General features: G+C 48.9%; 1 protein-coding gene across 7 annotated transcripts in view; it reads right to left on the bottom strand.

Moving 5' to 3' along the window:
* SULF2 (sulfatase 2) overlaps positions 1 to 24,341 on the bottom strand; it is a 126,961-nt gene that overhangs the window by 73,917 nt on the left and 28,703 nt on the right. For 6 of the 7 annotated variants that reach the window (XM_006072283.4, XM_006072284.4, XM_025263329.3 and 3 more), the window contains exons 2-3: positions 23,949 to 24,218; positions 2,621 to 2,860 (exon numbers count right to left, since the gene is read on the bottom strand). In XM_006072283.4, the coding sequence (XP_006072345.3) occupies positions 2,621 to 2,860; positions 23,949 to 24,123 (415 nt within the window). In that variant the 5' untranslated portion in view covers positions 24,124 to 24,218. The remainder of the gene's footprint in view (positions 1 to 2,620; positions 2,861 to 23,948; positions 24,219 to 24,341) is intronic. The other variant, XM_044927563.2, reaches the window with a different exon arrangement.

The following is a 24,341-nucleotide window of genomic DNA, read 5'->3' as shown; positions in this document are numbered from 1 at the left end:
AAGTCTGCATGCCACAATTACTGAGCCCCACATGCCCTAGAGCCCAGAGTCCCAACTACTGAGCCCATGTGCCCAGAGCCTGTACTCTGCAACGAGAAGCTACTGCAATGGGAAGCCTGCATACTGAAATGAAGAGTAGCTCCCGTTTACTACAACTAGATAAAGCCTGTGCAAAAGCAATGAAGAACTGGTGCAGCCAAAAAAAGAAAAAAGTCAATACTATCTAAAGCAATCTCCAGATTCAATGCAATCCCTATCAAATTTCCAATGTATTTACAAATTTTATTTATCTTGTTTACTTATTCATTTTTGGTTGTGCCATGTGGATGAAACCTGTGCCCCCTGCAATGGAAGTATGGAGTCCTAAACACTAGACCATCCAATGGCATTTTTCACAGAGGCAGAAAACATAATCTTAAAATTTATATGGAACTACAGAAGACCTCAAATAGTCAAAGCAATTTTGAGAAATAAGAATGCAGCTGGAGCATCATGTTCTTTGATTTCAAACCGTATCACAAAGCAACAGTAATCAAAACAGTATGGTATTGGCATAAAAACAGACATGGATCAGTGAAATAGATTAGAAAGTCCATAAATAAATCCATGCATATATGGTTGGTTAATTTACGCCAAAGGAGCCTGGAATATATGATGGGGAAAGGACAGTCTCTTTAATAAATGGAACTGGGAAAACTGAACAGCCACACGTGAAAGAATTAAACTGAACTGCTATATTTCACCATAGGCAAAGTTGACTCAACATGGATTAAAGACTTGGAACATATGATGTGAAATCACCATTTGATATGGGTCTTGGTGATGATTTTTTTTTTTAATTTGACACCAAAGGCAATAAAAACAGAAGGAAATAAGTGGGACGACACCAAACACAGCAGAGGAACATTCTGCACAACAGAATGAAAAGACAAGTGACCGAATAAGAGAAAATATTTGCAGATCATTACATCTGATAAGGGGTTAATATCCAAAATACATAAAAACTCAGGCAACTCAACAGAAAAATCTAAAACAATCCAATTAAAAAGGGGGCAACAGATCTGAACAGACCTTTTTTTCCAAGGAAGACATACAGATGGTCAACAGGTACATCTAAATCCATATCATTAATCATCAGAAAGACGTAAATCAAAACCACAATGAGATATCACCTCACATACGTTAGAATGTGCTGTCTGCCAAGTTGCTTCAGTTGTGTCCAACTCTCTGTAAGCCTGACTGTAGCCTGCCAGGCTCCTCTGTTCAGGAGGATTCTCCAGGCAAGAATACTGGAGTGGGTTGCCATGCCCTCCTCCAGGGAATCTTCCCTATCCAGGGATCAAACCTGCACCTCTTACGTCTCCTGCATTAGCAGGTGGGCTCTTTACCACTAGCGCCACCTGGGAAGCCTCACTGTTAGAATACCAGTTATCAAAAAGGCAAAGAATACTAAATGTCGGAAAGGATTTGGAGGAAAGAGAACCCTTGTTCATTGTGGGAAGGTAAATTGGTATGGCCATTATGGAAAACAGTTTGGAAGCTCCTCAAAAATTAAAAATAAAACCACCACATGATCCAGCAATTCCACCTCTCGAGTATCTATTCAAACAAAAGGAAAACACAAACTTGAAAGCTACCTGCATCCCATGTTAATTGCAACATTATTTACAGCATCCAAGATATGGAAACAATCTAAGTGTCTTCAATGGACGTATGAATGAACAAAATGGAGATATCCGATCCTCTTTGTCACTCCCGCCCAAACAAGTCCCTTGTAGCTTGAGCACAACTTCCTGGGGTTACAACACCCAAGTCACAATATCTGATTTCACAACTGCCTTGGCTCCTTACTCCAGGTGGGGAGTATTTGTTTATTTTTCTAAATTAAAGCAAATTAAAACGAGTTTGGAGGATTTTGCAATGTTGCTGGAGGTAAGCGACTGTAATTGTGCCTTTGTCTCAGGCAACCATCCAGGCAGGTGAGTCTCCAGAACCCACAAAAGTACCTCCTGCAAGATAAAGAGACAGGAAGTCTCACGCACTCTCCACCTAGGACGCAACACTGTGGGCACCCACTGGCAGAGGAGATGGAGAACCCTGGGCAGTGCAGACGGTCAGGCATAGACGAACAGTGCGCGGCCATCTGCAGAGCGGCCGCAGTCCCCGTGCACGGGCCTCTCCATCCTCCACGCCAATTTTAATCCCCTTGCCTCACCCCAGTGTTGTTCTGGAAGCTTGTTCCATGCTGATGGCCTTAAGTCAATAAAGTAGTCCCCAGAGGCTTAAATGACACAATTCACAGAGAACTCACGCTCCTGCCTGGGTCCTTCATGGCCTCTCTACTGTATTTCAAATTTTAAAGGGGCTCACTTAAAAAAAAACACACAACCTCAAATTCTGTTGAAAAGGTCACTTTCAAGCCCCTCTATAAGCAAATAAATCTATTTTTCTAACGCATTTGGAAGGCAAGGTGTAGCTTTTAAATTAAAGTTGTTGGGACCTCCCCCGCCCCGCAGCACAGGACCACAGCGGAAAAGGCAGCGATTGGAGGCAGGGCACTGGGTACCATGTCTGTGGCTCCCAGTCTGTGCATGCGCCCACCCGCGGCAGCCTGGCTCACCTGTCCGGTAGCCCGTGCTGTTGAGATACACGGCAAAAGTGCGGCTCTCATGCTGTGCCTGCCAGGAGGGCGAGGAGCAGTTTTCATTGTTGGTGTAGGTGTTGTGGTTGTGAACGTACTTCCCGGTGAGGATGGAGGAGCGCGAGGGGCAGCACATGGGCGTGGTCACGAAGGCATTGATGAAGTGCGCCCCGCCCTGCTCCATAATGCGCCGCGTCTTGTTCATCACCTGCATGGAACCTGCAACCAGAGAGGAGGTGAGACGCGGGCCGGCCGATCTCCAGCGAGTGCGCCCCACTCGGGCACCGAACCATTAGAGACGGGCCCTGAGAGGCCCTGAGCAGGGCGGCACCCACACCCCTAGGAGGGGAGTGCATTTTGGAAATCTCCAGGGGCAGACTGGGGGGCACTCTTGGCATTTGTGGGCAGCCGCCCACCATACTTCCCTGGTGGCTCAGATGGTAAAGCGTCCGCCTACAATGTGGGAGATCCAGGTTCGTATCCCTGGGTCAGGAAGATCCCCTGGAGAAGGAAATGGCAACCCACTCTGGGACTCTTGCCTGGACAATTCCATGAATAGAGGAGCCTGGTAGGCTACAATCCATGGGGTCACAAAGAGTGGGATACGACTGAGCAACTTCACTTTCACTTTTTTTTCACTTTCAGATCGCAGTGCAAGGAGGAAGTACTCTGCCAGTCCCCAGTTCCACTGGCATTCACAGGGGCAGGTAGGTAAAAACCTGTTCATAAGTTATCTGAGCCTAGTAAAGAACTTTGTCTTGCATATAAGCAGAACATCTTTTTTTTTTTTCGCAGGGTATTAATATACACTTTTTTTTTTTTGGAAAGCAACCACTGTGTAAACAGAGAGAAGATTATACCTTGTTTCATTTGGAACTTTCCCAAGAACTGTTCCCTCTTAATGAAATCTGATCATGCCAACCTGGCAACCCCCGCCCGCCTTCTCTCTAAATACATCTGGTCTCTGCTGAAACGCTCTGTGTCAGTCATGACCTGTGGTGGCTGCCTTTGTCCACCTTGTCCTTCCAGCTTGGAACCCACTCCCCACCTCCCTGCACATCTTACCCATCATTGCAGCCACCCCTCCCTGGGATCGCTGTGGCTTCTGACTCCCTTGAGCTCTTATGACACATGTGGTACTAGGACTTCACAATAAACCACTAGGAATGGTGATCTCATTCACACCTGTTTTTGTTTCTCAATGAAGCTGTGAGCGGAGTAAGGTGCAGGAAGGAAAGGAGTTTGTGTGGAAACCCGACTGTGCGCCAGTACCTGCGTGCTGTCTGCTCTACCGAGGGCTCCAGGCGTGCAAAGACTGCGCCTTGCTCAGTGCAAAATCCTCAGTGCCCCACAGCGTGTAACACACAGTGGGCACTCCATACACGTGTGAAGAAGAATGGATGTGTAATTGCATACCCCGGCAGGTACCCAGACACATAGGCGGTTTCATGGAAATCCTTTTTCTCTTCCAAGGCTATCCTCAGTTTTTTTTCTTTTCCTTGTAGTACTTAAGGTCTATAGTGAGTTTAATGATGCCTCCCCAAAATATATATATGTTCCTGTCCTATGTCCAGGCTCCTGTGAATGGGACCTAATTTAGACAAAGGGTCTCTGCAGACGTACTAAAACATATTGAGCTGGGATTGGTTAGGATGTGGGACCTAAATCCAAGGACAAGTGTCTTTCCAAGAGACAGGAGGAGGAAGGCACATAGACACGGAGGGGAAGGCCAAGTGGAGACGAAGGAGAGATCGGAAGGAGGCTCGTATATCCCTCCAGGGAACTCCTCGGGCCTCCAGGAGCTAGGTGAGCAGGAAGGATTCACCCCCAGAGCCTCTGGAGGGATCACGGCCGTGCCAACACTGTGACTGCAGACTTCTGTCTCCACAGCGGTGAGGCAGTAAATTTCTGTTGTTTTAAGCCTCCCAGTTTGTGCAGTTTGTTAGGACACCAGCAGGAAGCCAATCCAGGGTCTACCCGGTGTCTGAAGGTCTTGCTGGGGAGCCACAACCCCCAGAGACCTGAGGACAGCACATCAGACCCACCTCGGCACTCTGTCCCCAAAGAGGGAAAAGGAGATTTACATGGCTCCTCTACCCGTTTTTCTGCCAAACGGGTAAGGAGACAGATCGAGCTTTCCCAGGGAAAACACAGAGCACGTCTGTTCCCTCCTTCAAACCATCCGGCAGCTTCCCTTCACACTCAGAAGAAAACACCAGTCCTTTACTGGGGGTCTAAGACCCTTCTAGATCGGCCTTCCCTGCCAATCCACCTCCACATTTCTTTGACCTCATCTATTCCTCTATATATTCTTGCCACCTCTTCTTCTGTGTATCCTTGCCACTGACTTCCAAAAGTAGGAAGTCAAGAGATACCTGGAGTAACAGGCAAATTTGGCCTTGGAGTACAGAATGAAGCAGGGCAAAGGCTAACCGAGTTTTGCAAAGAGAACGCACTGGTGATAGCAATCACCCTCTTCCAACAACACAAGAGAAGACTCTACACATGGACATCACCAGATGGTCAATACCGAAATCAGATTGATTATATTCTTTGCAGCCAGAGATGGAGAAGCTCTATACAGTCAGCAAAAACAAGACTAGGAGCTGACTGTGGCTCAGACCATGAACTCCTTATTGCCAAATTCAGACTTAAATTGAAGAAAGTAGGGGAAACCACTAGACCATTCAGGTATGACCTAAATCAAATCCCTTATGATTATACAGTGGAAGTGAGAAATAGATTCAAGGGATTAGATCTGATAGAGGGTGCCCGAAGAACTATGAACAAAGGTTCATGACATTGTACAGGAGACAGTGATCAAGACTAGCCCCAAGAAAAAGAAATGCAAAAACTCTAAATGGTTGTCTGAGGTCGTCTTACAAATAGCTGAGAAAAGAAGAGAAGCTAAAGGCAAAGGAAAAAAAAAAAAAAAAAGATATACCCATTTGAATGCAGAGTTCCAAAGAATAGCAAGGAGAGATAAGAAAGCCTTCCTCAGTGATCAACGTAAAGAAATAGAGGAAAACAATAGAATGGGAAAGGCGAGAGATCTCTTTAAGAAAATTAGATACCAAGGGAACACTTCATGCAAAGATGGGCACAATAATGGACAGACATGGTATGGACCAGTCAGAAGCAGAAGATATTAAGAAGAGGTGGCAAGAATACACAGAAGAACTATACAAAAAGATCTCAATGACCCAGATAACTACAATGGTGTGATCACTCAACTAGAGCCAGACATCCTGGAATGAGAAGTCAAATGGGCCTTAGGAAGCATCACTACGAACAAAGCTAGTGGAGGTGATGGAATTCCAATTCAGCTATTTCAAATCCTAAAAGATGATGCTGTGAAAGTGTTGTACTCAATATGCCAGCAAATTTGGAAAACTCAGTAGTGGTCACAGGACTGGAAAAGGTCAGTTTTCATTCCAATGCCAAAAAAAGGCAATGCCAAAGAATGCTCAAACTACTGCACAATTGCATTCATCTCATATGGTAGCAAAGTAATGCTCAAAATTCTTCAAATCAGGCTTCAATAGTATGTGAACCGTGAACTTCCAGATGTTCAAGCTGGTTTTAGAAAAGGCAGAGGAACCAGAGATCAAACTGCCAACATCCACTGGATCATCGAAAAAGCAAGAGAGTTCCAGAAAAACATCTATTTCTGCTTTATTGACTGTGCCAAAGTCTTTGACTGTGTGGATCACAATAAACTGTAGAAAATTCTTCAAGAGATGGGAATACCAGACCACCTAACCTGCCTCTGGAGAAATCTGTATGCAGGTCAAGAAGCAACAGTTAGAACTGGACATGGAACAACGGACTGGTTCTAATCCTGAAAGGAGTCCATCAAGGTTATATATTGTCACCCTGCTTATTTAACTTATATGCAGAGCACATCATGAGAAACACTTAATATCAATAACCTCAGATGTGCAGATGACACTACCCTTATGGCAGAAAGTGAAGAACTAAAAAGCCTCTTGATGAAAGTGAAAGAGGAGAGTTAAAAAGTTGGCTTAAAATTCAACATTCAGAAAACTAAGATCATGGCATCTGGTCTCATCACTTCATGGAAAACAGATGGAGAAACAATGGAAACAGTGAGAAACTTTATTTTCTTGGACTCTAAAATCACTGCACATGGTGACTGCAGCCATGAAATTAAAAGACTCTTGCTCCTTGGAAGAAAAGCTATGGCCAACCTAGACAGCATATTAAAAAGCAGAGACATTACTTTGCCAACAAAGGTCCGTCTAGTCAAAGCTATGGTTTTTCCAGTAGTCATGTATGGATGTGAGAGTTGGACTATAAAGAAAACTGAGCGCCGAAGACCTGAAGCTTTTGAACTGTGGTGTTGGTGAAGACTCTTGGACTGCAAGGAAATCCAACCAGTCCATCCTAAAGGAAATCAGCCCTGAATGTTCATTGGAAGGACTGATGCTGAAACTGAAACTCCAATACTTTGGCCACCTGATATGAAGAACTGACTCATTGGAAAAGACCCTGATGCTGGGAAAGATTGAAGATGGGAACAACAGAGGATGAGATGGTTGAATGGCATCACTGACTCGATGGATATGATGAGTTTGAGTAAGCTCTGTGAGTTGGTGATGGACAGGGAGGCCTGGCATGCTGCAGTCCATGGGGTCGCAAATAGTCGGACACAACTGAGCGACTGAACTGAACTGAACTTCCCTGTCCCTTGCTCGCTTGGCTACACGAGCTTCCTTTTTGTTTCTCAGGGGCTCCAAGCTCACTTCTGCCCCAAGATCTTTGCACTTGCTTTCTCTCTTCTTTTGGGGACTGCCTCTCTGAGACTTTGCTTTGCTGGCCTGTCCGATTATTCAGATCTCAATGGTCACCTCCTCAACAAGTCCTGGCCGAGTACCGCATCTGGAGGAGCTCCCCGCTTACTTGCTATCGCACCCATGTAGGTTTCTGCTGAGCATTTCCCTCCTTCTGAAATGGCCTCCTTTACAAGTGCCCTTATTTGTAATCAGCCTCTGCTTTTGGACTGAGAGTTCTGAGTGATCCTGGGTGCTGTCCACACCCTGCCCCAGGAATATATAATTGATGCCCTGTAGTATCTCACTGAGCAACTGAAGGGGACAGAGCAGAGCCTGCCCTCTTGAGCCCAGCGCTGAAGCAGTTTTATAAGAGACGCCTGCCTGGAACCAGCTGCATTTCCGGAGCCTCTTGGCTACGGTCACCCCGGTGGGCAAAGAACTGGCTTTGTGTCTGACCAGGAATCATCAGGCCCTGGAGCTATGTGAGCATCTGTTGCCAAGGTCACATGTCCTCCTGAGAAGTCCCAACGGGTCCCATCTGTAACTGGTGGCAATTAGAGGGTTTCCACCAGGTGTGATAGCATCACTGACTCAGTGGACACGAATCTGAGGAAACTCCGGGAGATAGTGAAGGACAGGGGACGCTGCTGTGCTGCAGTGCATGGGATCGCAGGTCAGACGCGACTGGGCGACTGACACCAGGTGTGAAGTCGCCCTCTGGAGGGGATGGAGGTGGTGGGCTTTCTGAAGCTCCCCTCCACCAGCTGGTCTCAGGGTCCAGCAGAGCCCTGGGCCTCACCAGCCTTGGGGTGCATCCTTCTAGCCTCCTCCCGGTTATTCATCAAACCCCCCATATCTGAGAGGCCGTCCTTGGCCCCACACTGAAACTGCTGCCCCTCCTTCCAGCACCCCCCATGGCCCCTCCCTGCCTCACCTGGCCCCCCAACACTTACTGCCCTCAGACAGTTCACTTATTTGCGTGCTGCCCACTGTTCTACACCGGAACAGCTCCAAGGGAGCAGGGATCTAGGCTTATTCTCTTTACTGTCATCTTCCCAAGCCCAGAACAGTGCCTGGCACAAAGTGACCACTCAACAAACATCTGCAAAATTAACACAAAAGTGTATCTCACTCTTTGTGTTTCCAAATAACTCAGGAGCCCAAGTGGATCTATGTTCATGATACGTGTGTATGTGTTGTGTGTAGTGGATTAAAAAAAAAATCTGACTTCAAAGAGCAGGTAACAGACGATGTGCTCTGAGTCTGCCAGACTCCCCAGCACCTTCTAGAGTCTGACACCAGCTCTTGCCAGTCCCTGAAGGCCCTGGTTTGGCAGCTCCTAATATAACCTAATTGTTGAGACAGCTCTAACTCGGCCCTGGGGTAGAGGGCGGTGCTGCACGTCCGTAACAATCACGATTAACGAGGTGACTGTCGTTGGCGGGCTCTGCTTTACGCACTGTGCTGGGCACACGGCTTGCACCGTGATACTTAATCCTCCCGCAAACCACTTAAAGAAGAGGGAGCGGGAGCAGGGAGTTAGGTGCCTGGTGAGCACTGCAGAGCCGGGGAAGTGGGGTGGGATGACTTGAGCCCAGCGTGTTTGATGGCGGAAGTGGGGGTTTCGTGTCACGTCCAGGAAGCGTCCCGTGGACACCACGCAGGGGTGCTGATAACCCGGGAGGGACACGGAGGTCCCCACACGCTTGCTAACTCTCAGCTTCAGTGAGGCTCAGAATTGTCCCCAGGACTGTCGTTTGGGTCCCCATGTCATCCGGGACGTGACTTTAGCTGACGCACCAGCAGCGACCGTGGTTCGGGGTCAGTCACGTCACCAAGTGCCAGGGACCCCAGTGTGGGAAACTGATTCCCATTCACTCCTTCTGATCAACTCCAGGAGAAAGTCTTGGGTGGGTGCAGGGATGTGGTCACGTCCTTAACACTCACACGCTTCCTATTTCAAAGGGAAGAGATGAGGCCACCCCCTTGGAGCTCCAGGTGGGCAGCCATATTAGCTTAAACTTGATTGCATGGTTTAACTTTCCTTCTACTTAGGGCAAGTGATGCTAGCTTCTCATTTAGGGTAGTAGAATCCTGTTCTAAAAAAATAATTACAGCTGTTTCAAAAAATAGCAATACAAGTGGCCCACGGACACAGTGAAAATTGTGCAAGGGTGAGGGAATGGCTGGCGTTCGGCACAACCCACAATTGTCTGCCCAGTGACGGTATTGCCAAGAGACACCTTGGGTGTCCCCTGAGGTCCTCTCCTCTCCCCTCGTCTGTTGTTCCACTGCTAAGTCATGTCTGGCTCTTTGTGACCCCATGGACTCCTGCACACCAGGCTCCTCTGTCCTCCGTTATCTTCCAGAGTTCGCTCAAACTCACGTCCATTGAGTCAGTGATGCCATCCAACCATCTCTCCTCTGTTGCCCCTTCTCCTCCTGTCTTCAGTCTTTCCCAGTACTGGGGCCTTTTCCAATGAGTCCGCTTTTTACATCAGGTGGCCAAAGCATTGGAGCTCCAGCAACACTCCTTCCAATGACTATTCAGGACTGATTTCCTTTAGGATGGACTGGCTGGATCTCCTTGCAGTCCAAGGGACTCCCAAGAGTCTTCTCCAACACCTTCTTCACAGCTCAAAAGCATCAATTCTTCAGCACTCAGCTTTCTTTATGGACCAACTCTCCCATCCTTCAGTTACTCAGGCAATAATCGTGGCTTCTCTCTGGTCCCATCTTTCTGTTTCCACACCCAGCCCATCCGCAGAGCCTGCTGCTCTTTCTTAAAGTACACCCACACTCAAGAGTCTTGTCGTCTCCTCCCTGAGCAGGCGGTCATCCTCCTTCCTCTGAATTAGGTCCACTGCTTCCTACCTGGACTCTTGCCGTTTATTGCCAGAGGAGTAGCTCCAGGGACTCTTCCCAGCATCATCCATGGCTCCCACTCAGCCAGAGAACAAAGTCTGAGGTCAAGTGCAGCCCCTGTGGGCCAGGCTCCCCATTTTTTCCTGCCCTCTGTGGTTCTTGCCTCTCCTTACGCTTGCCAACTTGCTCCTGCCCCAGAGCCTTTGCCCAGGCTGTTCTTCCTGCTGGGAATGCCTTTCCCCAGCAATCCCAGGGCCTGGGTCCTCACCCCTCCTCGTTTTCACTCAAAAGTTCTCTTGTTGGGGGGAGGGGTGATGTACAGGTAGGGGATTAAGAGGTACCGACTATTAGGTATAAGATAAACTGCAAGGATATATTGCACAGCACTGGGAATATAGCCAATATTTTATAATGAGTATAAATGGAGCATGACCTTTAAAAATTGTGAATCACTATACACTATGCCTGTAACTTATAATATTGTACAGCAACTACACTTCAATTAAAAAAAATAGTTCTCTTTTTTCGTGAGGTCTGCCCTGCTGACCACATCCACAATTTTGCTCCTCTGTCGCCAATATTTCACATCCTCTTCCTTTTTACGTTTTACGTTTTCAACTCCGCGTGTGTTGATCTAACACACTATATCTCAGGTTGGTCAAAAAATTTGTTCGGGTTTTCCCATAGCATCGGCTGGCAAACCTGAATGAACTTTTGGGTCAACTCAACACTCTGGCACATTTACATCTTCATCTTGCTGGTCACCCTCTCTGCAGCCCTGATGTCAGTGTCAGGAGAGCTGGGACCACTGACTGTGCCCCACAGCCCTGAGGTCTAGAACAGTGCCCGGCACATAGTAGGTGTTCAATAAATATTTCTTGAAGGCATGAGTCTAGGGCAGTCCAGGCAGAATCAAGCCTTTGCCTGCTCTTCCCAGACCACGAGGCAAAGAAGGAAGCGCCCGGTAACGAGGACTTGGCCTTGCTCGGGCTCTAGAGACTGCGGAAAGGACAAAGCTGGCCACCCACCCGACCTCTCAGACCCTCCTGGAAAGCAGGGGTCTGCCACCCGGTGAGTAATTCACCTGCAGTCAGCAGCCCTGGATGCTGCGTTGGCAAAAGGCAAACAGCCTGCGGAACTGTTTCTTATTTGTAATGGGCTCCAAACCAGGGTTGCCATGTGCCCCTCAAGTCACACAAGTGATGGTCTGCTCTTTCCAACAGTTCCCTGCATCTGTCTGCTCGGGGCGCCCACGCTGGCCCAAATAATCCGGCTGCAGGGAAGCCGTGTCAATCTGCTATTAGAGCACAATCTAACGATGCCCTAAATGACAGCCGCATCTGGGCGTAAGCAGCGCGACATGTTAAACCTCCCCTCGGGGACAGTAACCTGCTTGATGAGAATGGTCACAGTGACGGGGCCCGATAAATCCACATCTGGAACGGGAAAGCATATGATCTAATCTCCTTGCCCGGCACAGCCCTCATGCAGATGGACAGCTCTGAGGGGGAGGGAAGGGGCTGGAAGACCAGGCCACACTGAAATAAAAAGGCCAGCCAACCAAAACTCCTGTCATCCAACACACACCTGGGGACACGCAGACAAAAACACAGCCGGTTTCTTTCCGTGATCACACCTTCCTCCCTTGCCGGGGTGAGGTCACTCTGACACCTTTCTCGGTGACTCCGGTAGACTGGGGAGGCCCCCTCCCCACCCTGATGACTTAAATTTTGGTGCCCAAACCACGCACCTGCCAGAAGCATGGTGTATCCCCCACACCCTCATCTGCCCACTCCATGTTTTATTTTCAGGGGGCTTGGGGGGCTCTCAGTCTACCACCTGGGCTATTATTTATTTCATTTGATATTTTTCTTTAATGTGGTTTTAAAAATTTTGTTTTCAACCCAAGTGACAATGTAAAATTCTGGATTTGATATGCTTAGATTTTTTTTTTTTGGAAGCATATCAAAAGAGGTTTGTAAGTGGTAAAAATCAATGTTTGTCAACCCGTCACATAAGATGATTTTGTGCATGACCTGTGTCATACATAGAAAGGCATGTGGGGAAACGCTGATTCAATGTGCACTTCTAGAGGTCTGGGTCAGGGCAACCACCATCTCTGGGGACTCAGCAGGTGCTGCGGGCTCTCAAGATTCAAAACATGACCCAATTTTGGCCGTTCCTGGGACTTAGGTGGTTCACGTCTACTTTCTGTCCTAGAAATCTATGTCAGTTGAGAGGAGACATACCCTACCTGCCCCCTCCCCAAGACAAAATTCCGGAGCCCCCAACTTGGATGGCATAACAGAGGAGGCATCGGTTTTGATGGATAACTAAGACATATGCTTTCTGATCTTTGTTTTCTTGAGAGGTAAACACAGTCTGTGATGTCAGACTCTCCTTGGGAAGGTTGTGGGAGGTGGGACATGGTTAGCCAACCTAGGGTCCTGACTTAAATCAATGTTTAACCATTGCTATTTCTTACCTAGACTATTGTAGAATTTTAATTTAATTCTTTAGTTCAATGCTTGGCATACAGAAAAGATTCAAAACATGTTAGCTTTTAAAAATGTAAATTACAGTAGCTCCCAGCTATATATAGTGTAACACAGTGTTCACAAATTGAGCGCCTCTGGTAGACTGCAGTCCATGGGGTCGCTGAGAGTCGGACATGACAGAGTGACTTCACTTTCACTTTTCACTTTCCTGCATTGGAGAAGGAAATGGCAACCCACTCCAGTGTTCTTGCCTGGAGAATCCCAGGGACGGCGGAGCCTGGTGGGCTGCCGTCTATGGGGTCGCACAGAGTCGGACACGACTGAAGCGACTTAGCAGCAGCAGCAGGACAGGCTCTTGACTGCATGTGTTGGATTTAGGTCTGCTCGGAAGTGGTTAAAAATTTGAATTAATTGCTAACTTTTAAGTTTTATCCGGGAGATTTCACATCAATCCGGATTTTAGGCTTAGCATGAAAATACACAGATCTGGCCTTGATGGGCACACAGGTAGGTGGATCTGAGTAGCCAAGGCTGGTTTTAGAAGGGCCCCCCTCTAGTCTGCATGGCCCCCATCAGGCCCACTCCCCTCACCCGCAGTACTGGCCTGGCCCTGCTGCACTGGGTTTGCCCTTCTCCAGGGGATCTTCCTGACCCAGGGATCGAACCTGGGTCTCCCGCATCACAGGTGGATTCTTTACCATCTGACCCTCAAGGGAAGCCCTTGCATCGCTTAGCTGGTTCTATTCCAGCTGAACTGATCAGCTAAGTAAACTCGCAAAGCAACACTGTGGCCTGGAGACCCGCAGAAAACAGGCTTTAAGGGAGCATAGAGGGGTGGTGGGTTTGGGTAAAAGCTGGAACAGAGCCTTGCCCTGGACAGGCAGGGGGGCTGTGAGCTCTGGCCACAGGTGGGGAAGCACCTGTGCGTCCTGTACCAGCCTCCAGCCGCTGGTGGCCACCTGCCAGGCTGGAATGTAAGCGACAGCCCTCGAGTGGCCCTCAGCTGGCCCTTGAGTGTCCCTGGATCACCGCACTGTCACTGGCTCAGATTGTGAGCTGCCAGCTCGTGGCAACACCTGCTGAACGGCCACATCAGGCTGGGCCCCATCAGATCGATGGCCCCAGAAGCGCTCTGTCCCCAGCAGCGGGGTGAGGGGAAGGCCTGGGAAACAGACAGCAGCAATCAGAGGCCACCTCCAGCCCAGGGACTCCATTGCCTCCCGAGCAGTTACATTTGATCCCCCTCCTGTTGGAGCGTTCTCACTGCTGTCAGTTGGCAACAACTGCTGTGCCTGCAACTGAATCCAGAAAAATCCACTGGATTCCTGGGACCCGCTTCCCAGACGAGGTTTCCCCATGGTGGTGGCAGAGGAGGATCAATTCCTGACCCTTGGAGATTGCTAAATAAAATTAAATATTATTCTTGATTTCAGTGATAAAAATCCAAGGCTTAACACTGGTTCTTAACCCCAAAATCAGTTAAAGCAGATGTTGAAGAGGCAGTATTGGAATTTCGTTAATGAGCACTAGACTGAAAAAAATGAGAAAAATCATGCAGTTTTTTTTTTTTTTTTTTTCTGCAAACCAGAGCCAGCAGAAGCTTCTGGGAAAAAATTCCAACTCAGGCTTTCTCAATGGAGGGGAGGTGCCCTGGGGCAGGGCAGGTCATGGGTATAACAATGGTGCTTGGCAACGACTGGCAATTTCCGCTCCGAGGAGCTCCACCCAGAAACGTCCCTCTTGCTAATAATTTTCCAACTTGCTGCCCCTGCCAGAGGCCATTGCCTCAATGAGGCAGCCTCTCCAAGGTGTTCTCCGCATTTTTCAGGGTGGGCTACAGAGTCAGTCACCCAGCCACCATCCTGGTGGGTGATGTTGGCAAAGCAGCTGACGTCTGTTTCAAGTCTGAAAACCCATCCCTCCTCCCCCAGTCTCCCATCTCGGTAAACGGCACCACCATCTGCCCAAGAGCTCAGCCAAAAACCTCAGTCATCCTTGATTCTCCTTCCCTCCCCTCCCACTTGTGCTCCATCAACAAGGCGTGCTGACCTTCAAAACAAAACCTGCTCATTTACCCCCTTCCCTTCAGCAGCACCCTCAATCACCTCCCACCGGGACAACTGGTCTATCAGATTCTGTTCCTGTCCCCCACTTGTTCTCCACCGGCAGCCAGAGCCACTGAAAGCATGAATCATGTGTGCTTGACCTGCTCAGAACATTTCAGTCACTTTCCATTGGCCTGAGAATAAAATCCAGACCTTCCTCATCTCTCCTCTGCCCTCACCCCTATCCTTCTCTCCTCTCCCTCCCCAGGTCCAGCTGCCCTCCTCGATGTGCTTAGCAGTTCTTCCCTGTCTGGGATGTTTCTCCCCCAGGCCTCCAGTGAACATCTTCTCAGGGTGCCCATCACTTAACCACACCCACTGCTGGAGTTGCTGCCCCTTCCTGGGACCCCCGCTCCTGATCTCTGGTGTGGCTGAGACCCCAGGTTGTCCATCAACCCTGATTTTAATCTTCAACATGCCCCGCTAGGAAACTGCATTTCCTAGACTCTCTTGCAGCGGAAGCGGTTCTCCCTTTAACCTTCTGGATCCACCTTCTGCTTAGTTCTCCAGCCCAGGGATCTGACCTGGATGGGCTGTACACACTAGTGGCTTCATATCCTGGCTTTGGCTGAGTTTGGATGATGAGGGGCCCGGGCAGGAGATCAGCAAAAGGAAGCGCTAAGATTAGGGTCTGGATTCCTCCATCTCACTCCCTTGGTGTCAACAGAGGGTGAGAACTCCCATTGAGTGGCCCTATGTCTCGAGGTTTCCAGGAGCCTTTTGCTGCCCTCACCCCCTTGCTCTTGGAGGAGAGACGACCCCACTGTTACTAACTAGCCTCGAGTGCTACCCTATCGTTAGTGATTTCTCCACACTTGCTCATACCTTAGCAAAAAGTTAAACCCTCCTTGAAAAATCTAGGTTTGAATGTGTCTTGTATTTCTTGCTGAGATCATGTGACTAATTAAATAAGTTCTGTCTGTGTTGTAGGTGATGTCTGGGATGAGTAAAGGGAGCTGACTTGACTTAAAGGTCCATTCTCTTCCCTTCTGCCTCTTCCTCCTTGCTCTCTGGAATATGGCTGTGATGGCTGGAGATCCAGCAGCCATTCTGAGTCATGAAGGTGACCTTAAAGATGGAAGCCACACCATAAGAATAGTAGGGTACAAAAGTAGAGAAGGAGCTTGGGTCCCTTATAACCTTGAAGGCAGCACACTGGCCCTGAACAGCCAACTTCCAGACATTTTTATGTAATTAAGAAGCAAAATTCTGTCTTGTTTAAGCCACTGTTATTTTATATTTTCTTTCACACGCAGCCAAACCTAATCCTGATACACTTAGCTTCCAAAATTTAAGTGATCTCCAAAATGGTGCTGAATTTAAAAAAGATCTTGCAGGAATGTGCTTGGCAAGTTGAACAGCAGGGTGGGTCCAACTAAGTCTCTCTTCCTCCTCAATGACCTGCATCCACATGTTTTTCTAACACCAGTAAGCGGCGGCAGGAATGTCAGGAGCTGGTATCTCGGAGAGGCTGAGTTGGAAGTTACCACCGATCTGGTGTCCGGAATCTGGGCACACTATCCTAGGCTTCCAGCCATTTGGCTCCTGCAGAGCACCCAAGCCTGCAATTTAGAATTGATTTCTGAATATCAGTCTGCAGCAAGGGTGTGGTTTCCTTGTGTTCACAGATGGAAAGAGGCAAACAAGTGCCTGGCCAGAGGCCCTCCAGAGCCGCTTTCTCAAGTCAAGCTCTCCCACAAGACAGCCCTCCTGGCTGCAGGCTTGCCATTTGCAGGATCACTGGCCCCTCAGAGCATCTGGTGAGGGTCTCTGACCCAGAAAAGCACGAACCAGCACATGATCTGCATGTAATTCCCACCCCCACCCCCAATTCCTGGCCCATCCAGGTTGGGGCCTCCCCACTTGAACTTCTGACTCTAAAGGTTGACAGCCTTGGACTCTAGAACTGAGCTCTAGATAGCTTTCCCCATCTCTGTAAATAGACAATCCACTCCCCTCCCCTCAACCCCCACCAGATGTTCAGGCCAAAACCTTGGAGTTATGCTGGACTCCTCTCCCACTCCACATCAGATCACTAGCACATCTTGTCAGCGCCATCCTCTAACTCTAGGTGGCATCTGGCCACTTTGCCTGCTCTGGTCTGAGCCACCAGGATCTTGTGCTTGGACCGCTGCAGTGGACTTCTGATGGGGTCCATCTCCTGCCTGGACTATTGCAGCAGACCCCTCACTGCTCTGATTGCACCCCTTCAGTCTCTTCTCCATAAAGTAGCCAAAAGGTTAAAATTAACACAGAACTCACATGATGTCACTGTCCTTCCCTAGTGTCCCTGTCACTTAGAAAGTCACAGCCCTCCCCCTGGTGCAAAGACCCTGCCTAAGCCGCTCTCCCACCACCATCCGTAGCCTCTCAGACCTCACCTCTCCCTGGCTCTTTTGCTCATGCTGGTCTCCCACTGCGGCCATCAGCTGCTCTGTGAGCCTGCCTGGACTGCTTCTGCCTCAGGGCCTTTGCACCCACTGCTCTCTGCCTGGAACGCTCTTCCTGGGGGAATCCCCTTGACTCATATTCCCTAACCTTCTTTATCCAGATATCCCCCTCTCAGTGATGCTGCTCAACATAAAAATGACAACTTTCCCTTTCCCCTCCCCTCCTTGCTGACTTCCCCTCCCCTTTTTAACTATCTCATATATAATTGGGTTGGCCAAAAAGTTCATTTGGGTTTTTCCATATGGTGTTCTTAAAAACCCAAATGACTTTTCTTTTTTCCAATCCAATACATATTTTACATATCTTTTAAATGAACTCTTACCCTAGAATGTAAGCTCCCTGAGATCAGAGGTTCTGCCTATTTCGTTGGCTGCTGGATTTGCTTGGCACACTCCAGGCGCTCAATACACATCTCATGAATGGATGAGTCTGGTCTGCCCTTTGGGTACCTGGCTTCATAGAGAGCCCTATGAGGGAGCTGTGGGCATCTTCTGGATTTGACAGCACTCCAGCTGTTCCGCCCGCTTCTGGCGCCAGCTCTTGACATTGTTTTTTAGTGCATCACCCCTACCTCCCTCTCCCAGTCTTCGTGGTTCATGTGAGGGCTGGCCCCATCCCTGGGGCTCCAGGATATTAAGTCCTCACCAAGAAGGTTAGGTTCATAGATCATCTTCCTCCAGATGAGTAAACAGAAGCACAGAGAAGTCAAGTAACTTCCTCAAGGCCACACAGTCAGCAGCAGAATGAGAGTCTGAACCCGGTTGTTTCACTAGAGAGTTCTTATCTTTACATCTCTATTGGAGTATTTTCATTGAAAGATATTCTGAGAGACAAAGGCTTCTTCTGAATGGGGAACATCTGATCTGCAGTTCATGTAGTCATGAGTGCCACACCTGAAACCCAGCAAACTGAGGAGGTCTCTGAAGGCACTTGCTCCTACCTGGTGTGGACCCCAAGAAAATGGGCAGCGAAGCATCAATGCCTGATATTTGCAGCCCGACTGTTTCCGTAACCCTCAGACCCAAGAGTTACTGCCAGGTGCTGTCCATATAACAAGGCCCCAACATTCAAAACCTGTGATCAGACTCCAGAAAATTTTTCTCTTTTCCAGTCACCATCCTGCTGATTAGGTCAAGGAGAAAGTCTCAGGGAGGGGCTTCTTTCTCTTGAACTCCTCTCTCAAAACTGCCCATCACCTTTTATAACAAAGCCATCCTGGCCTCAGCCCCATGGGAGGCAGCATCTTGCCGAAATATAAAAACACTGCTGTTCTTATTAGACTTGGTTTTGCAGTGACCTTTTCCTGCAGGCAGTGAATACTAGTTTTTCATGTACAGTCATAATTAAAGCTTCCTTTTCAAATAATACTTAAGCTTCAAAAAGTAAGTCCAGTTCAAGTAATAGAACAGATGGCTCTGGGATATTGCAAATATTCTCTTGCTCCAGGCAAGGACCGTGTCCAACTCATCTTGGTGTCTCAGAGCCTGTCCCGGCCCTGGAGGCTCACCAAGGGTTTGTCTGGATTGAATTAAACCAGAAACCCAGGCGGATTCCACCGGTTTCAAAGCCTATTTGAAGGACACCATGCAAATGAGACCTTGGCTTCCGTATGTTTCTTCCTGTTCTACCCTCCTGGTGAAGATGGCAGCCAAGACTGTACGGATCTCCAAGAGTCATCCAAACACAGGGATTGTCCCCCAAAATATACTGATAGTGGAGACCACTTTCTGACCAACATGTCCTAGAACCTGGCCCCCTGGCAATGGACACTTCCTAGTGACCACTCAGGGAGGCACGTCAAATGCATGTAGGGAAAAGGAAAGAAAAAAATCAAGATCCAGCACCCCCCTTGCAATCAATTCAGAGGCAGGAAGAGCCCCTCTTCTGTGCCGTGTCCCATACCAGATCTCTCATCCAGACCCTAATTAGGATGGACGGCTCTTCTCCGCCCCGGGACTGGAAGAAAGCCTGGAATTATCTTAGTCGAGAAGGCTCCAGCCCCGAGAACTGTCAGAACTGCCGCCTGGATGAGCAGAAAATAGCAGATGATAAATTTTTTAGGACCACCCTCCGCGTGCCAGTTGTTGCTGACTGTGAGATAATGTGCTGGCCTTTTGGGGAGCATGCATTATTGATCTGCGTCTGTCTGGTGGTTTATAAAAAGCACACCCTCCCCCCACCACCACCTTGCCATCATCCCTCACCCCCTGAAAGCAGCACAGCCTCCTCCAAACGCTGCTGGAGGGACTGGCTCCTTCGTGGAAGGGAAGACCGATCTGGGCAAGTGGGTGCTAAGGGAGGAAATTGACAGATGTCACTGAGCATGAGGGCTCCAAACCCACTGCATCCACTTCCTGGAATTTATCTTTCAGAAATCCTCGCTCGCCGATGCAAAGATGCATGTATAAAAACGTTCTTGAGGACGTCGCTGGCGGTCCAGTGGTTAAGAATCCGGCTTCCAGTGCAGGGGACATGGGTTCAATCCCTGGTCAGCGAACTAAGATCCCACATGCTGGGGGGCAACTAAGCCTGTGTGCCGCAACTATGAGCCTGTGTGCTCTAGAGCCCACACGCCACAACTAGAGAGAAGCCCGTGGGGAACCACAAAAGTCCCGCATGCCACGCCTAAGACCTGACACAGCAGATAAATAAGCAAATATTAAAAAAACATTTTTCTTTGACAACAGTATTGGTAACAGTGAAAGCTACTGACAAACACGCTCCCAATCTAGAAACAACTCAATAGCCATCCCAAGAGAAGGGTTAAGTAGAGTTGTGGTTAAGACCATAGGCCCTGGGTTCAAATCTTATTTGGCCACATCCTAGCTGTGTGGCCTTGGACTAGTGACTTAGTTTCTCTAGGCTTCAGTCTCTGCATTCAAAGGAACAGGAGCGACCTAGGCATTTTAAATTCACCCTGGTTTTCTCTGCTTTCCTCTCTCCACGTCCTCATCACGCCCGGAGCTCCTTTCCTTATATCTGCATGTGATTTGTTTGAGACTCACAGGTGCAAACCTACAATTGGATTCTGACATGAGACTTAGATCACGCAGCTGCAGCAAAAATCCAGTGCTCCTAAGAGTGGATGTTCAATCATTAGCCTTGGTTCAGGTCAAAAATCTAGGATCCCCTTTTGTCCTCAGCCCCCCACCCATCTACCCATGCACGTCTTCCAGATTCACTGTTCCTGCCCTGGTCCCAGCTCCCGTCCTCGCCTGCCCCGGTACGGTCCTGTCCTTCTACCAGCACCTAATTTCAACATTACAGCCAGAGGGATCCTACTGGAACCTAAGTCAGGTCACAGCCCTCCCTTGTGTCTATTCCACTACAAATAAACCTCAAAATCATCACCGTGACGACAAGGTCCCACACAACCTGGCCTCATCTCTCTCCACTTACACCCCAGCTCTCACCATTCCAGCTCACAGGCCTTCTTTCTGTCCTGACCCACCGAGCTCATTTCTGTCTTGCCTTTCCTGTTCTCTCCAGCTAGAGGGATCCTCCCCCAGCCCCTCTCCTCCCAGCACAGTGCACTTAATCAATATCTATTGAATGCATGAATAAGCGTCCAGGGAGTCTTGAATTCTCAAGCATAACTCTGATGGAGACAGCTTGAGGGACCCCACGAGGCATGACCAAGGTGCGCTGAGGTCAGATGCTGCCTGTGAGTGCTCTTTGCAGAATTCTGCCAGAAACAAAACTCACGGCCCCATGGCCACATTCTATAGGCTCCCCATGGTTATCAAATTTGGCTCATGCTAAATGCTGCTGGGGAGCTGTTCAGTCACTAAGTCGTCTCCAACTCTTTGAGACCAAGTGGACTACAGCATGCCAGGCTCCTCTGTCCTCCACTATCTCCCTGAGTTTGCTCAGATTCATGTCTATTGGGTCAGTGATGCTATCTAACCATCTCATCCTCTGCTGCCCCCTTCTCCTTTTGCCTTCCATCTTTCCCAACATCAGGGTCTTTTCCAGTGAGTCAGCTCTTTGCATCAGGTGGCCAAAGTAGTGGAGCTTCAGCATCAGTCCTTCCAATGAATATTCAGGGTTAATTTCCTTTAGGATTGATTGGTTTGAGAAACAGGTATCCTATGTGTCAAACTGTCAATAAAAGCCCTAGGCTATGATTGCTTCTGGCTGCAAATTGTTTTTGCACCAATCAACTCGCTGAGAAACATCTATACTTGTGATCATTAATACAAATCATTAAAAAGGAGTGGCTTGGAGGCATATAAATCACCTTTTCTTGGTGCTTAAAAGACTGATTTCAAAAAGGGTGTAGATTTGCATTTGGATCATCACCACAATCTTATGTTTGACTGCAAAGGCTTTTCTGGTCAACCTTTAAATTTGTTGCCACCGACAATATTTAGTTTTCCTTTGACAGTGGACAGAAGCTAAAAGCCCACCCGTCACCTGGTCAACTGTGGCACTCCTCACCACAACCCTTGGGAGCCTTCACAATCTGGCTCCCTTCCTTCTCTCCAGGGTCATGTTATGACCCTTCCCCAGGCTCTGGCCACATCTATCTCCTTGGTCCTGCCTCAGGGCCTTTGCACATGCTGTACCCTGTGCTTGGAAGGCTTTGCCCCAGATTTTCACAGTACAAGGTAGTATTGACTACCATGTCTATCGTCATCACTGTTAGTAAGAGGGGGAAATCCAATTTATAGGACAAGGAAAACGCACAGGGGCTTGTACGCTGTCTCGTACGGCAGACACACATGGCTACTGAGCACTGGAAAGGCGGCTGGTCCTGAGCTGTCCTCTAGGTGTACATGCCAGATTTCAAAAGCAATAAAAAAATATAAACTATGCCAGAAGACTCTTGAGAGTCCCTTGGACTGCAAGGAGATCCAACCAGTCCATCCTGAAGGAGATCAGCCCTGGGATTTCTTTGGAAGGAATGATGCTAAAGCTGAAACTCCAGTACTTTGGCCACCTCATGCAAAGAGTTGACTCATTGGAAAAGACTCTGATGCTGGGAGGGATTGGGGGCAAGAGGAGAAGGGGACGACAGAGGATGAGATGGCTGGATGGCATCACTGACTCGATGGATGTGAGTCTTGGTGAACTCCGGGAGTTGGTGATAGACAAGGAGGCCTGGTGTGCTGCAATTCGTGGGGTCACAAAGAGTCGGACACGACTGAGTGACTGATCTGATCTGATGCCATTAATGATGTTTTTATATTGATTACATGTTAAGATGACAATAGATATATTGGGTCTTTAAAAAATTAATTTCCCCAGCTTTCTACTTTTTTTCTAAAAAAAAAAAAGTGTAGCCACTAGGAAATTTAGAATTACTTATGTGACTTGCATTTGTGCCTCACTTGATAGATCTCAAGGGTAGCGCTGTGTGGGGTTTAATGTGGAGAAATGGAAATGGTAAAATCAGTGAATTCGAAGGGGGAGAAGACACAAGTAAAGGAGAAACAGGGCTGACACTGAGAGACACCCCCAAAGGTGAGCTGGACATGTAAGTGGAATTTAACCCCAGGAGCAGAAGGTCCAGCTGGTTGACTCTGGGGGCCTCACTCCTGGTGGCCTCATGGATGGAGACTTCTCATGTGAGTGAAAATGTGGCGAGAGGTGCCTCATGAAGACGAAGGTGTCCAGCTGGGTGGAGGAGCCCAGGGACTCGCTTAGGAGGGAGAGGGAGGAGGCCAGGAGGGTTTACAGAGTGAAGCAAGGACACGACCAGGGGAGCGGGGGGCTGTGTGAGGGATCAGGGAGGGCGTCCTGCTGTAAACCAGCGCCGTCTCGGCAAGGGCCCTCCTCCTCACCTGCTCTACCTGGAGCCCACAGGACCAGAGGGGAAACAGTTCAGGATGAGAGGCGACTGTCCCCACCCTCCCAAGCCACCATCCCTGTAAACTGAGTCAGGTCACTAGCAATAGCGGCCACCCTCCCTTTCCCGAGATGCCACCAAGGAAGGCTGAGCCCACCCTTCCTTGGGTTAAGACTGGTGCCACCTATTAAGATGGGCGGAACAGGGGTGCGCGTTTGCAGGTGTGTGTGCACACACACGCTGCCCAGGTTGGCTCCCCCTTTTTGTTCAGCATCAGCTCAAGTATCACCTCCTCTGAGAGGCCCCCCCTGATTACTAATCCAAAGTAGCTCCGACCATCACCACAAGCCAGAATCCTCTACAGTTACCCCAGAACGTTTCTCCCTTCTTTAAATTATCTTCCATATGAACTAGCAATGACCTTGATTATCTGTCTCCCGCATTCCATGAGACTAGAGACGATGCCTGCCTCACTCATTACTGAAGTTCCAGGTCCTAGAATATGGCCTGGAATGTGGTAGGTTCTCAGTAGAAATTGGACAGCAAGTCATCAACTGGTCTTAACATCTCTTTTCCTTAGGACTTTGGAGGAATCTAGGAATGGTTCTCATTAGGAAAATGTTGGAGGCCCCTAACCTTGAGGACCCAGCTGTGCATCCCCGTGTGCAGGGCCACCCCTGGGACTCGGTTCAGTCCATTAGACGTGAACTCTGCAGGGTCAACCCAAGCATCTGCATCAGGGGCCTGAGACCTGGCACGGAGAGCCTGGGGGATGCTGCCTGCCAGCAGCTGGGTGCTTACCGAGCTCCACGTCCTGGTCGTCCGTCAGCACCAGGATGATGTTGGGACGAATGTTTCTGCGATCCCTCTGAAACCTGCCTTTCAGGCGGTGGTGGGACAGGAAGGCCGCACTTCCATCCAGTAGAGAGAAGACCGCTGCAGAGAGCAAGCAAAGCAGGATGCCGGCGGGGGCCATGTTATGTTTCCGCGGACCCCCTTGCTTCTGGAGGGATGCAGGAGTCTGGAGCTGTGCTCCGCGGATTTGTTTCTCTTCCCTCTCTACTCACGGACCTAGAGGAAGAGGAAGCGAGTTAGGCCACAGGTTGCATGATGGTATCTTCGATGGCTTCTGGCAGGGGCAGAGAGAACTTCTTTGATCAGTGATAGCTACAGCGGAGCAAACACCCAATTCAG

This window comes from Bubalus bubalis, chromosome 14 (genome assembly GCF_019923935.1).
Source record: "Bubalus bubalis isolate 160015118507 breed Murrah chromosome 14, NDDB_SH_1, whole genome shotgun sequence".
NCBI lineage: Eukaryota > Metazoa > Chordata > Mammalia > Artiodactyla > Bovidae > Bubalus > Bubalus bubalis.
The sequence above is the reverse complement of the archived record's forward strand: the minus strand, read 5'-3'. Positions and strand labels throughout refer to the sequence as shown.